The sequence below is a fragment of the Propithecus coquereli genome, unplaced genomic scaffold (genome assembly GCF_000956105.1).
Source record: "Propithecus coquereli isolate 6110/MARCELLA unplaced genomic scaffold, Pcoq_1.0 Scaffold14, whole genome shotgun sequence".
Taxonomy (NCBI): domain Eukaryota; kingdom Metazoa; phylum Chordata; class Mammalia; order Primates; family Indriidae; genus Propithecus; species Propithecus coquereli.
Window position 1 is genome coordinate 13,201,710 of NW_012138302.1, and position 18,757 is coordinate 13,220,466.

The following is an 18,757-nucleotide window of genomic DNA, read 5'->3' on the forward strand; positions in this document are numbered from 1 at the left end:
TGTTCCAGGAACTTTACTAGTCACTGAGGACACAATAATGAACCCAATAGTTCCTTCATGGAGCTTAGCATCTAATGGGAGATACAGAAATTTATCAAAGAAATTCAGAAAGAAATGTGAAATTACGACGATAATATGTGCTACAAAGGAGAGAGGTACATGGCGCTGTGAGAGCAGTGATAGGAGATTTTTTTTTTTTAGAAAGAGAAGGTCTCACTATATTGCCCAGGCTGGTCTTGAACTGCTGGGCTCAAGTGATCCTCCTGCCTCAGCCTCCCCAAATAGCTGGGACTAGAGGTGGGCACCACCCCTCCTGGCTGGGGGCGCCATTTTGAATGGCCATTACAGCAGCCCCTTGCATAGTTGTAGCGTAATTATTTAGCCAATCTCCTATTATTGGGCATTTAGATTCTTTTCACATTTTAGCTACCATTATCAATGCAGTAATAAACACCCTTCTGTAAGTGCATATTGGCAAACTTGTCTGATTTTTTCTTTAGGATAAATTCCTGGATAAATTAGCAATTCCTGGATGTGGATGTGCTGACCCAGAGTGGCCCACGTGTGAAGGCTGTCGCACACACTGCCACACTACTCTCCCCAAAGCTTCCACCGTTCCTATTCCCACCAGCAACGTAGGGAAGAGCCCTGTTACTCCACATTCTGCCAACACCACCTGTTACGATCTTTATTATTCTCATCTTTACAAAATGCTGTCAGTGTTATGTGTGAAATATGTGGGTTTTTTTGTTTTTTTTTTTTGAGACAGAGTCTCACTGTGTTGCCCCGGCTAGAGTGCCGTGGCGTCAGCCTAGCTCACAGCAACCTCAAACTCCTGGGCTCAAGTGATCCTCCTGCCTCAGTCTCCAGAGTAGCTGGGACTACAGGCATGCGCCACCATGCCAGGCTAATGTTTTCTATATATTTTTAGTTGTCCAGATAATTTCTTTCTATTTTTTTTAGTAGTGACGGGGTCTCGCTCTTGCTCAGGCTGGTTTTGAACTCCTGAGCTCAAACAATCCACCCGCCTCGGCCTCCCAGAGAGCTAGCATTACAGGCGTGAGCCACCGCGCCTGGCCGAAACATGTGTTTTAATTTGCATTCCTCTGATTATTCCTCAGGTTGACTATGTTTTCATTTGATTCTTTTATGGCTGAACTCCTTTTCTTTCTTTTCCTTTCTCTTTCTCCATTAAGATCTGTAACCTCCTTCCGTCATATATGTTCCTGCCCATTCTCTGGGCAGCTCTGCATGTTACAAAGTCCTCCTTCCATGGAAACTACAGCTGTGTCCTTTCCTACCCACCCCACTGGGGCCTTCCCATGTGCTCCAGGGCAACATCCACAGCCCCCCTGGTCTGTCCCCACCTGTCTGTCCATGTCCTCTCCAGCCCCCCCTCCTCACCTATCCTAAGCAAAGTCCACATCTACCCCTGGGTCAACCCTCGAACGTGGTGGGGTGACTCGGAGCCCCTAGCCTTCGCCCAAGCTGTCCTCTCTCCCTGTTCTTCCCCAGTGAATCCTTCAGGACATAACTTGGTGTCTGTCACCTCTCTGAGAAGCTCTTGCTGACTGCCCAGGTGGGTCAGATCCCTGCTGCGCTTCCCCCCAACCCTCCCACACTCAGCACTGGCCACAATGACCCCTCACTGTTCATTTTGCAGTTATCCCAGGGAGGGGACTCACCCCCCCACCAGACAGGCGTGGGTCAGACACAGCTCTCTGTCCCCAGTGCCTAGCACAGGGAGCGGCACCAAGCAGGTGCTTAGAGAGTGTTTGCAGCTATAATAGAATAAATAAACAAACAAAGGAACAAGGGAATGAATGAATCTGACCCTCTCTGCCCCTGGGCTGGCCGACCAGGCCTCCAAAGCCTGCTCTTGCCCACCTACCCAGCACCCCAGGTCTACTCTTCTCTCGGATGCGCCAGGGGCTTAAGAACTCTGAGCATCTGCAGAATCAACCAGTGGGACCTGTTGTCTGACTGACTTCCTGGGCCACTGGGGCCCTCACTTGCCCTGGCCCTGGGTCACCTCTGAACTGCTCGCTGCCTTGGCCAGGGCTCTGGTGTCTTGGAGGGAGGCTCCAGCCTCTGCCACAGAGTTCCCTGGCCCGCTCTGCTGGGCTCGTGGTCAGCAATGAGGAGTCCAGGACACTGGCTGCACAGCTTCAGTCCTGACTTGTGTCCACCCAGTGCCACGGGGGTGGGGGAAAACTTCTCACAGGGCAGGTTAAGAACTGAATCCCTGCCTCAGGGCACAAGTCAGCCTTCTCACCACCATATGTTCCCTCATTCCCTTTGCATCTACGAAGCAGCGTATGCCCTAAACATTTCTATCTTCAAGTCACTCATCTGCTCAAGAACCATCAGTGGATCCCTCTTGCCCCTCAGATCAAATCTGAGCTTCTTGGCAGGAATTCAAGGAGCCCCATGACCAAGCTGTGGCCTCCCTCTCTCACCTTGTCCTCTATCTCTCCAGCCAGGCCAGTCTCCAGGTTTGGGGGAGCCCCCCCCAACCCCGCTCCTTCCCTCCTCCAGGGCTCCGCCTATGCCACGCCCTCTGCCTGAGATACCCTCGCCCTTTCATTCTACCTTTTCAAATCCCTGCCTGCAACTCCCGTCTCCTCTGGGTGGCCTTCCAGCCATTCCAATTCTTGATAATCCACTTAGAAAAAACCAAAAAGCTATGCCAAAGCCCTTCTGCATTTTAAAATCATCGGGTTTGCTTATTCAAAATCCAGACCATCCCAGACCTCTCCCGAGGGTGGTTCACTGAAATTTTAAAGCTTCCTGGGACAGTCTGATGCCACCAGCCCAGCCAAGTCCATTTAACTGCATTTGGGAAGCGCCAATGATGCAGTGCTCGGACCGTACAAGTGCTTGGATGACGCAGAGCTTGCAGACTTGGACAGCCCCGTGTCTGCACTGGCTCCTGATGTCTGTGCCTTGTTCCCATCTTCTCTGCAAACGATAATAATCATGATAACTACCACTTACTGAGGGCTCGCCAGGAGCCAGGCACGTGCTGCACGCTCAGTGTGCATTATCTCATCTAATCTTCACAGCATGCCTATTGGGTAGATATTATTAACCCCATTTTATTGATCAAGACATTGGGGCCAGAGAGGCTAAGTCTCTTGGGTAAGTCACAGAGCTGGCCAGCAGGGAAGCCCAGTCTCAAAGCCAGGGCTGATTACTCCAAACCCAGCGCTCCTCATCCCTGGGCTAGCAGTCTGCCCCGGGGCAGCGAGCCTTCTGAGCAAGCACCTGGTTCAGTTCAGTTCCATTCCGTCTCACCGGCAGTACTGTTCCTTGCTTTTGCTAAGTGCTGGGTTCAGAAACATGGGTAGGAAGAGGCCCCTGTCCTCGAAAGGCCTCCTGGTCCAGGTGGGAGACTGGTAACGTAAGAAGTCCTGGGAACAGTGGGCGCACAGTCTGGGGTAGACTCGGAGGCGAGGGTGGAGTGGGGAGGTTCTGCCCTGGGAGGGGAGAGCAGGGCCAGTTCAGGCTCCAGGGAGCAGAGAGAATTTGAGCCAGGCCTGGAGGGATGACAGAGAAGGGGATGATGGGCATCCAGGTGGAGGGAACAGCCTGCACAAAGGCAGCGTGGCATGAAAGGTCAGGTCTGCCGTGACGCTGCACTGGGGGACGTGGTGGATGGTTCAGCTGGAAAGGACCCCGAATGCCAGCCTAAGGAACATGACATTTATCCTGTGGGCCATAAGGAGTCATGGAAGGTGTGGGAGCAGGGTGTGTTTCCCTCAGTGCCAGCACAGGTAGGTGCTCAGTGGACCTTGCTGCCTGACCTGTCGATGTGTATTTTTCTCCTGTCCACACTAGGGTCAGAATGGCCTGGAGCCACTGGAACATTCCTGCCAGGAATTGAAGCCCTACAGCTATACCTCCTCATCTCCATTTGGCCCTTCTCCGGGAGGGTGGTCAAATTCATCAGCCTGTTTGAGCCTCAGTTTCCTTGCCTGACAATACACCAACCCTGCAGGCTGTGAGGGTGAAATGAAGTCAGTGTGCACAGTGTAGCAGGTGCGTTATTGAGTCACGTTATCACGTGTGGACCAGATGGCATCGTGGAAAGAGCACAGGCTCGGAGGTCCTATGCTGGAATCCCAGTTTCACCCCCAGTTAAGGCCATCTCTCAGGGCCGATGGAAGGATTAAATTCTGTGAGATGGGACACGTGAAGCACCCACCGCTCAGCAGGTGCCTGAGAACCTGTTCCCCGCCTGTTCCCTCTCCAAGCTCCCGGGATGCTGCCCCTCGCTCAGCATTTTGCACATGGCGGTCCCTGTACTGTCAGCTTCCCTGCCCTCAGCACCTGGCACACGGTCGATATCCTTTACCCACCACAAGGAGCTTTTACCTGCATCTTCCTCCCAGCGACTGCATTCACCTATTGCCTTATTTATCGTGTAGATGAGGAAACAGAGACCCAGAGAGGGAAAGAATGAAATTGACATCATTTGAGCACCAAAGATGTACCAGAGACATTATACCCATTCGTTCTTCACAACAGCCCAAGAGGGAGCTTTTATCCTCCTCACTGCGTAAATGTGGAGGTTCAGAGAGGGGCATTGACTTGTCCAAGGTCACCCAGCAAGTAACTGGCAGAGGACGAGGGTAAGCCAGGCATTTCTGACTCGAGAGTCCAGGATTTAGAACAAACATTTGCAATGTGGGGTGAACATATCTGTCCCCCAGGGCTGTTCCCAGGACAGATGGGGTAATAGGTGTGATGGCATCTGGCACACGGTGCCTGAGGACTGGTAGTAGAAGTGGACTCTGTCCTTGTCCACCTCCACGTAATTGTACAGAGAAAACAGAAGCCTGGGGAGGGCTATGGTGCGCCCAAGGTCACGGCAAGTGGTCGGCAGAGCCCAGGACCACTGTCTCCCCTTGCCTGCCCCTTCCCAGTTAAGGGCAAGCGCTGCCCCTCCAGGGCCTTTCCCTCCCCAGAGAGTGGAAACTTCCAGAGTTCCTCTGACCTGACCAGAGAGTGAACAAGAGCAGGAATTTCCACCCCGGCACACAAATCCAGAGCTGGGGGCTGAAAGCTGGAATCCCAGGTTTTGCCACCCAAGGCAGCCCCCACCCCCCAGGGTCCTTCACGAGCACCTCGCCCCCTCCCAGCCAACCACCCAATTCGAGGGGACCCCCCAGAGGCACTGGTGTTCTCAGAGGGGAGTGAGGAGCCCGGTGGGATGGCAGGTGGTGTGGGAAGTTGAGGGGACAAGTCATAGTGCTCACGGTGGCCAGAGCTAAAATGATCAGTGTCCCCTGCCCCATCTTCCAATGTCTAAAAAGCTGCAGCCGCAAACAAAACCCGCAGCACATTCCCCGCCTGCCCACCGGCGGCAGGCTCAGAGGCGGAACTGCCGAGCGGTGAGACGGCGGGGACACAGCACCTGCCCACCGGGCGCTGGCCCGGCCCTCTCGGCAGGCCTTGGTGCTCTCCCGCTGGACGTGACCGTCACAGAATGCCAGCATCATCAGACAGGGCCACGCTGACGGCGATGGGTCAACACAAAGCAAGACCACTCGGTAGTGACCAGGGCTGAGCGCACGCAAAACGCGAACAGAAATGACCAAACATCCCCCCCCTGCCTATAGGGTGACCGCCACTTCTCGCCGGTGACAGCTTTAGCAGGGCTCTGGTCTTCCTTCCTTCTAGGTAGCACTGAGGAAGACGCCCAGTCATAGACTCACCCTGCCTCCCGACAGCGTGCCGTCTGGAGCCAAGGCCCGCTTCCTTAACTGCCCCCCAAGACCACCTGACTCCAGCCCGAAGCCTGTGGCAGGTCCTTTCTGACACTCTCTTTCAGAGACACCCCGTGGGTCTCCGCGGCTCTCATTCCCCCTCACTGCAACAGGTGAACCCACTGATGCAGGTGCGCGCCTGCACCCTTCCGCTGCAGGACGGTGACAAACGGTGTCACGTACCCACCACACAACCCTGTGACACTCAGAGACAGGGCACATCATGTCCCGTTTGCACACAAGGAGCCTGAGGTCCACAGAGGCGACTGGACTCGCCCAGGGTCACGGAGTAGGGAAGGTGAATACGCAGTGTGGCTGGGTGGGGAAGCTCTGGGAGCCAGAGGGGGCGCCGCCCCTAACCGCGCAGCGGCAGCCGCCAGACCAGGACCTTCCCGGACAGGTCGGCCGCGTGGTCTCCCCAACACGCAGCGAGCTGGGGGGAGACCAAGCCTGGAGCTCGCCATCTCTCTCCCTGCCCGACCCCCTGCAGACCCCTGAGGGGCAGGCCCGGCATCCAGAGGCTCTGGTTCGTGTCGAAGGCCCTGCAGGTGTGGCTCAGGGTCGTGGAGGCCACTCCCGAGATCCGCACTGAACAGCCGCCGCCGTGGTCTGGCCACTGCAGTGGGTGCTCGCTTCCTAGCAGGGGCCCCTGGGGCCTGCAGGCATGACGCCTCATTTATCCCGTCCTGAGGGGGACAGGTGGTTTTACAGAAAAGAATGCGCAGGCGAATGAAGGTGACCGCTGTAAAGTTGAAAACTGGTTTATTTTAGCCATTGGCGCTGGCGTTCCTTCTGATGCAGGTCACAGACATCCCTGCCTTGGTCTGCAGAGCACAGGAGCACGCCACACCTCACCTCATCCGAGGACTCGGGCTATGAGCAGGAACACCTGTCCCTGCGTCACACCAGCAGAGAGGATGTGCCCGGGGGCACCCTTCACTCCAGAGGCAGAAGTGACCCAGAAGAGGGAGTGTACTCGGGGGCGTGTCCTTCTGACCCAGCACAGGGGCATCTCCTTCCCCCGGCCACGACCCCAACCGCGACCCCGAGGCCCACCCACCTGGTGAAGGTCTCCAGGGTGCAAGCTCTGAGTGCGTGCTCCTGGTCTGAGGTGGCATCGCTGCCCTTTTCTCTGCAGCTGGGGCGGGCACAGAGGGGCTCTGCAGAGATCAGCGTAATGAAAGTGTCACTCTGAGATGCTAAGGGAGGATACAGTGATCTCTCCAGGGGCCGCTGAGCCAGCCTGAGCTATGTGCCCCAGATGGCTGTGTGGCTGTCACTCCCCTGCCTCTGCTGTGTCAGTTTTTCACTTCTCTACTCCCACCTCAGCCTCAGCTTCTGCTCTGCGCTCCGTCTCCAACTTGCAAGAACTCAAGCTCGCTAGATCGTGAGCCCTTTGGGGCGGGGACCGTAGCAGTGGTTCATTCTCTCTCCCCCTAGAGATCCCAGCTTGGTGTCTGGCACATGGCAGGTGCTCAGTAAATGCCACCTGATTCAAACTGAATTAAGGCAGGAAGCTGAATTTCACCCACAATCCTAAATCAATGCAAACATATTCCACAGGTAGGGGGAGGGCAATGTTCCTGCAGGGGCTTTCTGCCTGGCTTTGTGACTGTAGCCAAGCCACTTAGAAGTTTGAATGCCAGAGAGGAAAAGGGCTGTGAGTCTAAAAGTTGGGGAAGTGGGAGAGGGTGATGTCATCTGCAGAAGTTCCTGGGTCCTGGTGAGTTCTGTGTACCCTCAATGACCAGCAGCTCTGGGCCAGGCCAGAGTCCGGGCTGGGCACAGGAGATACCAAGGTAAGGGTCAAGGTCATGAGGCCACCCTTGGGCAAAAGCAGGGTCACACCACAGTGAGAAATGTACGAGGCCCAGAGGTAGCGCAGCAGAGCAAGGGCTGCTTTATTCCAGGAGGTGTGACATCAGGAAAAGCTTTCAGAGGAGAGTCATCTGTGCAGGGGTTTGAAAGATGAGCAGGAGTTTGCCAAGCTGGCAAGGGAGCCCGGGGCAGCCTGGTGGAGGAGGGCAGCTTGGGCAAGAGCGTGAGCAGCAAGATGGCGGGGCTGGAACTGGAGGAGCAGAGAGAATGAAGGGGGCTGCCCTGGGGTAAAGTCGGGAGGACAGCAGGGGTCAGCCACGGAGGTTTTGGATCCGGTGGAGGGGCGATGGGAGCTGCAGGAGGATGTCAGTGGGGAGGAGGCGTGCTGAGCTCTGAGTGAAGACGATCACCCCACCTACCAGGTGGACTACAAGACCACAGGAATGGGAGCCCCGAAAGGCCTTCACAAAGATCAGGGGCTCAAGGGTAGCACCAAGGAGGGTCCCTGCCAGAGGCCAACTGTGGGGGGAGGTGGAAAGAGCTTTTGAGGGTCTCAGCTGCTGCAAACCTTCTCATTGGGTCATATTTTACCTTCGAAGGTTTGCCAAAGGGAACTACCAATTGGGAGAGCACTGGGCCTTGGGTAGGAATCATCCTCTCCCTGCGCTTTTTCTTTTTTTAGAGACAGGGTCTCACTCTGTCTCCCAGGCTAGAGTGCAGTGGCACGATTACAGCTCACTGCAGCCTCCAACTCCTGGGCTCAAGTGATCCTCCCACCTCGGCCTCCCGAGGTGCTGGGATTACTGGTGTGAGCCACCACCGGTCCCTGTGCATTTCTTTACAGTTCTCAAAATGCTCTCTGGTCCATTGTCTCATTTGAACCTCTATGTAATCCCATTTTGCAGATAGGGAAACTGAGGCCTGTGAGTTCACATGGGGTTAGCAAGTGGTTCCAGTTCCATCTCAGCCCTGGGCATTGGGCTCAAAGCCCAGTTCCTTGTCTGGGAGGGGGTCTCCAGGACTGTCTGGCAGCCCATAGTACAAGTCTTCCTCCTCCTCCTCAGGCTCCTCTGAGCCTGAGTCCGAAGCCTCCTTCTCCTCCTCCTTTGTCCCTGGGGACCGCTGCCAGTTGTTGGGCAGGGCCACCTCCTGCTGCTGCCCCCCTTGAGGCACATCCTCCACCGTGGGGGCATCGATCAGGGCGAAGTCGCTGTAGCGGTCCAGTGGGCACCAGCAGGCCCGATGCTCCTGTGGTGGGGCCTGAGGTTCCTCCCTGTCAGGCGGAGATGGATTGGTGCTGCTGTCTTCGCTGGAGCCCACGTCCAGGTCATCTTGGAAGCAGGCCAAGGGTGCAGGGCCCTGGGGACAGGCTGGGGGGCTGCAGGGAAAAGACCACAAGGGTGAGGGTAACTCTGAGTCAGACTGTTTGGGTCCAAATCCCGGCCTCTAGCTGCAAGGCCTGGGGTAGGCTAGTTCACCTCTCTGGGCCTCAGCTTCCTCCCCTGTAAAGCGGCGAAATACCAGTCTTCACTCCTGCAGCTGTTTCTGAGGTTTACAGCAGATGATATGCACAAAGCACTTTGCACAATGCCTGGCACATAGTAGGTTCTCAAAAACAGGACTATTATTATGTTACTATCCAAACCAGGTCACGCGTGCACTTCTCCAGTCATTCAGGGTCCTTGTCTGTCTCTCATCCTGGGGCATCCTTCTGTTTCCTTGTCTGCCTCCCCCATTGGACTGGGAGCTCCTAAGGGGCGGAAGCCAGTCAAGGCCAGGCAGGGAGTAGGTGCCCAGTAATGCTGATGGAATGAATAAATAAACGGATGGACGAGGAACTCAGTTCACAGACAGACAGGGACAGGTGTGGGCTGGGGAGTGACTTGCTCAAGGTCACAGAGCACGTCATCAGCAGAGCCAAGATTTGCACTTGGGTCCCTCTGGCTCCCAGCCCTTTGCTACTCACAGAGAGATTCAGAGAGAGGAAGGGCCTCCTGTGTGCCAGGCACCTAAGTGCTTTGTCCCAATCCTCACAACATCCCGTGTAGCAGGAATGATCATTCCCATGTGGGGAAACTGAGGCCCAGGAGAGTAAGGAACGTGCCAAGGTTACCCAGCAGAGGGGCTGGGATTCGACCCCAGGCCCACCGGACTCTTAAGCCCATACTCACCTGGCTGCCTCTCAGGCTGGCCCGCACCATCCGCTGCCCTCTCCTTACTCCCAAATGTCCCCAGCCACCCCTCGGTGGCCCCCCACCCTCTCCTCCTTTATCCCGGAACCGGGCGGCACCCCACTCCCGCGCTGTGCGCACTCACCCGGGCCTGCTCTGAGTCGGGTCTCTCTCCCCGTCATTCTCGTCGGAGCCCCTGTGGACGACGACAGCAGCCTCCGCCCAGGCCTGGACGTCCCGAGGGCCACCTTCTCCACCACTGGTTCCCACCTTGGGGCCCAGCAGGGGGCGGGGGTCCTCACTGCAGCTCATGACCTTCATCTGGATGTGGCTGAAGTCGGGCAGGCTCTGGTCGTAGGCGGCTTCCTCCCACAGCCTGACGTAGGGGGGCTGGGGGCTGGCGGGGGCACAGCTGGCAAAGCGGGAGTGAGAACAGGCAGGCGGTCAACGAATCCCTCAACAAACACCAGTATTTTCCCCTGGCCCTGTTTGCCCCGGGCATGTGCTCTTCCCTGATCTCACGGAAGACTTGGAGGATGTTGCTGTACCTGTTTCGGGGATGAGCAGGCTGAGGCCCAGCAAGGCGAATAAACCAAGTGGCAAAGCTCGGGCCTGGCCCCCAGTCTGACTCTCAATCCAGTGTGTCCTCCTCACTTGGTGTCTCCGAAGGTACCCACGAGGGCTGCTTAACACTGAGAGTTTGCTGGGCCCTAGACGGTGGGCCAGTCATCCTATTGTTCCCAAGAACGCCTTGAAGCAGGGATTGCCACCCCATTCCACAGATGCGGACAGTGGTAACAGCCGCAGCTATTGAATGCTCCTTTCCCGCCGGCTCTGCAGTAGCTCAGCCGAGCCTCACTGCGATTCCGGGAGATACTGGGAAGAAACTGAGGCACAGGGCCTCTGCCTGGCTTGCATCCAGGGTAACACGGACACTAGGTGGTAGCTCTGGGGCTGCAGGTGTCATGTTCTCTATCACTGTGCTACAGTCCCTCTGGAAAGTGTGGTTCAGAAGCTAAGTCCCTTGCCCAAGGTCACACAGCTGGGAAGTGACAGGGAAGAGCAGACCCCAGGGTGGCCTGAGCCCCTGCTCTGTCATGACAGCGTGTAACAGAGCTTGGGTTGCCCCCACGCCTTCTGGAGTCCACCCACTTCGTTCCCACCAGGACATTTGTTCCCCCGTGTGCCAGGAGCAGAAAATGCCACCATCAGTCCCTTCCCCAAGCAAAACAGAGAGAATCCCTGGCCCAGCTGACTGACCCTAGACCTGCAGCCCGGCCCGCGGCAGTGCCCTGTCGACACCCCCAGGGAGTGGCCAGGTCAAACCTCCTGATGCCCAGCCTCTGAGCCTCAGTCTCTCCACCTGTATAAAGGGCCTAACACCCCCACCTCATAGGGCTTCTACGAGGACTGAAGGCGTGATGGGTGCACAGTGCCTGACCAGCCTCTGGCACACAGAAGGCACTTGCTAATGGTGACAAACTCTTACAGAAAACCTACGGGGTGCCAGGGCCTGTTCTTAGCATTCTGTGTATATTGTCTCCCTAGAGGATAGGTCCCATTAGTAACCCCATTACTCAGATGGGGCAAAGAGAGGTCAGCTGCTTGCCCAAAGTCACACAGCTAGTGAGTGTCAGAGCCCCAGAGCTGTGCCTCTTGCTGCTTGTCTGTAGCGGTAGTGGCAGTCCCTCTGTGACACTATTTCACTGTGTTTGTCACAGTATGTTTCACTGTATGATTCCTGTGTCACTGAGACCCTGTATTCACCATAAGACTTTATTTTGTTCCTAAGCCTCAGTTTCCTCACCTATGAAATGGGAATAATAACACCTAACTCACAGAACGGAGAGTTCAAAACACTCCATGATTTCTAGTAGTTCCTTCTCAGTAAGAGGGAGGGCAACACGGGCACCTGGGTGGAGAGGAGGAGACACCGCCCACGCCTCCCGCTCCCTCTCCCCCTCTCCTGGGTGAGGGTGGATTGGTGTGAGGGGCTTCCTGCCCCCGCAAGGGCCCGGCACCCACCTCCTCACGTCTGCAGCAAGCCCGTTCTCCAGCAGGCCCAGGGCCTTCGGGGACAGGATGCCCTGGAAGTCAGAGTCAGCGGGCACGAAGGCGACCTGCAGGGCAAGGGAGACAGCCTCTCTGCAGCTAGCTGGCGCTGGCGGCTGCCCCCACGCGCCCTTGGCCACTGCTCTCCCCGGGGCGTCGGTAAACCTCTCACACACCCTGGGAGAGAGGCTGCACCACGGGGCCGCCCTGCTTGACACGAGAGGGGCCTGCTTAGGGCACAGCTCCAGGGAGGGACAGACCTCTGGGGTCTTCATTTACCCAGCAAACATTTATTGAGCACCTGCGGTATATAGGCCCTTTTCTAGCACTAGGGGGCAGCAGTGAGTGAAAGAGACAACCCTGCCCTCGCGGAGGGCACATCTCCTCATCTCCCAGAGGTCTCCCTCCGTCCAGTGCCCAGCACACGCCTGCCACGTAGCAGGCACTTCATCCATATCTGGTAATGAGTGTCCATGTGTTTCCTGGCACAGAGGCTGCCGTGGGGGAAATAGATGGCTGTGGTTGCGCCCACTAGTCCCTGTCCCGGAGCTTCAGCGATCAAGACGTCTCCGCAGGTGCAGCACCGGCGCTGGGCGCTGCGTGGTGCCGGGAGGCAGGGCATAAGGCAGACAGTGGGGTGGGGTGGGAGGAGCCCTGCCTTCGGGGTCCGGGAGATGGGTGAGGATCCCTCCTCTGCCAGGTCCTTGCTGAGGGCCCTGGGAAGCTCAGCCCCTCCCGGAGCCTCTCTGTGCTCCTCGTATAATGGGGCCACCCTGGGGAGATGCTCACACAGCCGTGTTCAGAGCTACCTTGTTCTCGAGAGCCAAAATGCGGGCGCACCCAAGTGCCCATCGATGGGTAAACAAAATGCAGTCCCACCATACAAGGCAGTACTGTTCGGCCTTAAAAAGGGAGGAAATTCTGACACATGCTCCAACATGGATGAACCCTGACGAAGGACGTTGTACCAAGCAAAATAAGCCAGACACAGAGAAACGAATACTGTATGATCCCATTTCTCTGAGGTACCGAGAGTGGTCAAATCCACAGAGACACAAAGTAGAATGGTGCTTGCCAGCGGCTGGGGAGAGGGGAAATGGGAGCTGCTCTTAAGAGGTACAGAGTTTTAGTTTTACAAGATGCAAAGCATTCTGGAGATTGGCGGTACAACACTGTGAGTGGACTTAACGCCACTGAACTGTACACTTCAGCACGGTTACGACAATGAGTTTTATGTTCTATGTGTCCATATACGCTTGTCTCCTGGGGTTGCTGTGAAGATTTCATGAGATACTATGTAAGGAACCACCCAGCATGGCGGCTGACATACAGTTACTGCTCCGTAAATCATAGCTTGATGCTACTGAAGACTAAGTTACCTGACTTCTCTGAGTCTTGCTCTCCTCAGCTAACAATTTTCCCAGAACATCCGATGAGACCCTACCGTATTACACCAGGTTCATAAATAGCGCTTCCCTTTTCCTTTGCCATAGAGTGCAGTGAGTAGAACACACTTACATGCACCATAAAAGCTCCATCTTGATGGGGAGAAAGAAGGGAATGACGCATGGAGGAGTTCTAGGACTTCTGCGAGGGGTGAGCTCCCTCCAGTTGTCTAGAAATAAGGCAAGGGCCCGGGCATCTTCCACCCCCACAAAAGACGCCCTGCACTTCCCAGCTGGCTCTGTACTTCCTAGAAGCTGCCTCTTCACCTCATGGCCCAGTCAGTGCCATCATCGCCATCACCGTCACCATCATCACCATCATTATCATCATGATCATCATCGTCAACATGATCAACATCATCACCATCATCATCACCATCACCATCACAATCCTCACCATCACGATTCTCCTCATTACCATCAAAATTCTCCTCATGACCATCAATAGCATCACCATCATCATCATCACCATTATCCTCATCCTCATCCTCATCACTATCACCATCCCCATCTTCATCATCACCATCCTCACCATCAACAGCATCAGCATCAGCATCATCATGAAAAGCCTGAAGTAGGAGAGGATGTAGCATCTTAAAATAGAAGCTCTTTGGCGGGGAGGACAGGCAGAGTTGAGGCTGGGGAGGGGCTGTGGAGACCATGGAGACTGCCAAAACATCAGACTAAGAAGCTCAGCCTTCCTGCAGAAGCAGTGGGGGTCCCAGGGAGTTCTGGGTAGGACAGTGCACAGCTTTGTGTTCAGGCAGAACATGGAGCGGTCCCCTGAGGGAGGAAGCAGAGGGAGGGAGGCCAATGGAGAGGCTAGAACCTTCAACTCTCAATCGGGGTCCTGGTCCTGGGCTCCAGCAGAGCAGGCAGGAGTGAGGACTGGGTGATTCGTGGGCAGAGGCCGTAGCCAGCCCGGGAGAGGCCCCGCTCCCAGCTCCCCTGCAGCGTCTCAGCGAATGGCCTCAGCATGCCCGGCTGCCCCCCACACACACTACAGGTGCACAGCTGCCTCTTCCTCTCCCGCGCCTAGGCCCAGTTGGCTGCCAGATCGGCCAGGTCTCCTTCAGAGATCTGATGAGATAACCCGGGTGAAAGTGTTCCCCCACTAGACGTCCAGCCCCTCAGAAACAGGGGCAGCTCAGTACATGTTGTACTGGCTACCTCTCACCTCCATAGCCTCATTAGTTAATTCTCTTCCCTTATATCTATATTTCTTTCAATCCAAAAGTGTTCCATCTACCGAAGCTTTCCATAGGTCAGGCAGTGAGGGCCAGGGAGGAGCCCAAGGGGAGGACAGGCATGAGCGCCGGAAGCCACGATGGCCCAGGCACCCAGGAGACCACGCGGGACTCAGGGAGCCCCAGGTCGGAGCGTCTCCCCGCTGCACAGCACACCGTCCTCCCTGCCCTCTGTGCAGTCGGCCCTGCTGGCCGCAACACCACGCCCCTGAAGCACAGCACTCACTCACACAGACCCACGCCAGGGTGCACACACCGGCACACACATGGGGGCCACCCCGCGCCGCAGACACCAATCCTGAGGACAGCGCCTTCGCCCTGCGTCTGGTGTAATGCCACGTGCCCGCCCCCCAGCAAGCCATGCAAGGCTCAGAGTTGGGGGGACTCCCTCTGCCAAGGTCACGGAAGTAGGACATGAGGGGGCAGGGATTTGAATCCGGGCCTGTAGGCCACCAAAGTGTGTGCCGTTTCCACCCCACCACGCTGCCTCCGCAGCGCACGAACACGTGAATCTGTCAACAGTTACTCATTAATACCCAGCAATATTCCCTCCCTCTCCACCCCCACTGCCACTCTGCTCACTGCCCCCCACCCCAGAGCCACTTCCGGTTGAGGAGCAGGGCAGAAAGGATGCTCCCCTCCACACCCTGATGTCCCCTGCCATCCCCCAGGCCCAGCCTCCTCACTACAAGGAGGATCACAATGGTGGTGGTGACATGGGTGGCTCTGGACCCAAGGACCTTGTCTCCCAGTGACCTCCACTCAGGGCATTGCACAGACAGAGAAGAGTTGACTGTAAACTGCTTGGTAAATGACTACAAACCAGCCCAGACTGCCCCAGCACTGAACACATGCTGACAGCCTGGGGCTGGCCCGCGGAGGGGGCAGGGCTGGGGAGAGCCTGGCCCAGGCTCCCGGGCCCCCCCTCCCTTGAACCCTGAGCACAGCCACTCAGTGGGGGAGAGGAGGGTCCTGGGGGTGGTGGGGGGTGCCTGGTCCTGGAGCCCTAGATGTCAGTCCAACAGGGCCCCTTCCCCACCCCCTCCTCCCGACTCACACGTTGTACGAATGAGGAAACTGAGGCTGAGAGAGGTAGGGGCTTGAGCAAAATCTCCCAGGCAGTAGAGAAAGAGCCCAAATTAGAAACCATGTTTCTCTCCTTGTCGCCCCTGGTCTGTCTCCAACCAGCTGTGTGACCATGGAAGAGTCACACAACCTCTCTGGGCTTTAAAGCTTTACAACTCCTTCACAGGGAGTGAAGATCCTCCCTCCTTCGCTGGGAGGATCGATAACAGTAAGACTGGCAAGGCTTCACCTACACATAACACCCTACGGATCCCAAAATAGTCCTATATCCCATCTCTTCTCTGGTCTCTATAATAAATAACCCTGTGAGGCCGTACAAAATAGGGATTCAGACCCCATTTTGCAGATGAAAAAACTCAGGCTCAGAAAGACAAAGTTCACACAGAGAGTTTGGGACAGAACTGGAACTAGAACCCAGGACTCCCCAAACAGTGCTCTTCCCATCACTAAATCACACATAAGGCCAGAAATACATTAAGACTTGGAAAGGGAGAGCACTGCCCAATGCATGCCACCGACGTTAGACGTGACCGCCCGGGACTCTCAGCAGCTCTGGGAGCTCGGGAGTGGGGAGGACCCAAGGTGGAGGGTTATGCTTAGGTCACACACGTCTGAGCTCCAATCCAAACTCCGCCACCTCGCCTTTCTGAGCCTCAGCTTTCTCCACTATGAAATGAAAGCACAGATGAGAGCTGAACTGCACCCCGAACGCAGGCGTGCCCGGCAGGTGGTAAGCGCTCGGTAACTTTCGTTTCAAGCTCATGGGTCACGTGTTGTGGTTCACTGCATCTCCCCCATCGTGCCTGGCTCAGGGCTCCAGACCCGGAGGGCTTCGGTCAACCCTTATGCTAATGATGGATGGGTGGACGATGGATGGATGGACGGGCAGATGTGCAGGAGCGCAGAGAGAAGAAAACAGGGAGTCAACATGAGAACAACGAAAAGACGGTTGAAGGATGGGGGGCTGGCTGCTGTGTGCAGTAGAGGCACCGTCTCCAGCCCTCCCTGCCCCACCCGGCCCACCACCACCTACCTTGGGGTAGCACTGGCACATGCTCCAGATGACACCCCCGATCACCATGACGCTGCCCATGGCGTAGAAGGTGCCGTAGACCTGGGGCCGATCGTGGCTCATGAGGAACGTGCCGAGGGCCAGCAGGAAAAGCCCCAGCACGATGAAGCCGATGCGGAAGGTCTTCTCATCAGTCATGGCTGCCGGCCTGTGCACCCCGGCAGAGGGGACACGGGCAGTCTGGCGTAGACACCCAGACAGGCTCTTGCAGGGAGGGATGAAGCTGGGATCGCTGCAAATTGAGGCTTAGGGTTACAGGGAGAGCGAGATCCCTCAGGCCCAGCTCCAGTCCCTGGGCCCACCTGTCCGACAGGGCTGGAGGCGGCACGCTTCAGTGGACCCAAGCACCCACCAGCCACCTCCACTCCTGGCCCTGTCACCTTCCCTCTGGGCCCGGCAGGCCTGGAGTGTGTGTGTGTGAATCTGAGGGAAGGAACGTGCAGGGGAGGGAGAGGGGGAGGCTGCAGGGGCTGGGCCCCAGCCAAGGCTTTGACATCACCTCATTTGCCTACTGTGGGGCTGAGCTGGCCGGACAGGCGGCCCCGCACCATCTAGCCCTGGGAAGCAGGGTGCAATTCTGCAGCCTCAAGACGTTAGAATGTCGCCAGAGCATTCTGGGATCCCATAGGCTGGCATTTCAGAATCCTGGAGAATTCTAGAGTCTTCCAGGGCATATGCCCATCTGGGGCTCAGGCATACTAGCCCATATTTACTGGGTGGTGACTACGTGCACGGCGCCATTCTAAACATGTTACAGCCACTAACTCATTTAAGGGGAACTCCATGAGGCAGGTCTACTGTCCCCACTTTGCAGATGAGGACACGGAGGCACAGACACATAATTTGCCCAGTCACACAGCTAGAAATGGCAGAGTGGCTGGGATTTGAACCCAGAGGCCATGCACTCAGCCGCAGGGCAATACTGCTTGACCGTAGCATGAGGGTTAAAGGTGCAAGTTCTGACGGCAAGGCAGACTACCTGGGTTTGGAATATGGTCCTCTATTGTGGGGGAGCATGGTCTTGATCAAGTTACCTGCCTGTGCCTCAGCTTCCTCCTCTGTAAAATGGGGATAATAACAGCACCTCCCAGGATGGCAGCTGTCTCCAAGCCTGGCCTCCTTGAGTTCCTCTGTGCACCATCTGCACCCGTTCGTGAGGGGCTGAAATCAGACTCCTTTACAGGATTACAGGAAAACAAGGCCCATCGGTGTCTCTAAAGAGAACATTCACTCGGAGTTTTTGTAGGTTGAATCACTGATACAGGATAAAGGCTCTCACTTGCCTTCCTAATCTGCTTGGCTGGGGATTTTCCTCTTCGTGGTCATCACCCTCTGCCTCCTCCCCAGCACAGCTGTGCTTGCCCCCATTACGCCGCACCATGCGCACACCATACCCCGGCACCACACCGTGCACACTCCATACCCCGCACCATGCTCGTGCTCACACCATACCCTGGCACCACACCGTGCACACTCCATACCCCGCACCATGCTTGTGCTCACACCATACCCCGGCACCACACCGTGCTCACACCATACCCCCGCACCATGCTTGTGCTCACACCATACCCCCGCACCACACCGTGCTCACACCATACCCGACACCACACCTGTGCTCACACCATACCCCGGCACCACACCTGTGTGCACACCATACCCTCTGCCTGGTAGTTGTTCCCACAGGCGCTTTCTCCGACAGTGGCTTCTCCTTCACTCACACCCACCCCCCCAACCCCCAGCCCTCAGGTCCGCCCAGGCTGCACTTTACAGTCTGCAGAAGAAGCCCCCTGAACAGAGCTCAGGGGACCCTGAGTGAGAGATTGCTGTGGGGTCAGGAAAGGGCTGAGTCACCAGGTCATGTCCAGGTGTGATTCTCAGGGTGAACTTAGGTAGCTCTGCCCTGTCACCTGTGAGCTTTGTCACCTGTGGATGGGATGGTTATTAGGCCGCCTCCCAGGCATTGTGCAGGGAAAGGACAGAATGGAGGAGAAAGTGCTTTGTAATCTGTGCTTATTTATTAACAGGGCAGGACCCTCCAAGGAAACATTATTATCATAATCTTATAGAGGCTCAGAGAAGTAAAGCGACGAGTCCG

General features: G+C 56.4%; 1 protein-coding gene across 1 annotated transcript; it reads right to left on the bottom strand.

Annotated features, from left to right (window-relative positions):
- Window positions 1–8,552: 8,552 nt before the first annotated feature.
- Window positions 8,553–16,800, bottom strand: BSND (barttin CLCNK-type chloride channel accessory beta subunit). Its single transcript, XM_012639423.1, has 4 exons — window positions 16,624–16,800; window positions 11,786–11,880; window positions 9,906–10,172; window positions 8,553–8,967 (listed from the first exon to the last, which is right to left on the bottom strand). The coding sequence occupies exons 1-4, from the start codon at window positions 16,798–16,800 to the stop codon at window positions 8,553–8,555; spliced, it is 954 nt and encodes a 317-aa protein (XP_012494877.1).
- Between the last annotated feature and the right edge of the window lie 1,957 nt (window positions 16,801–18,757).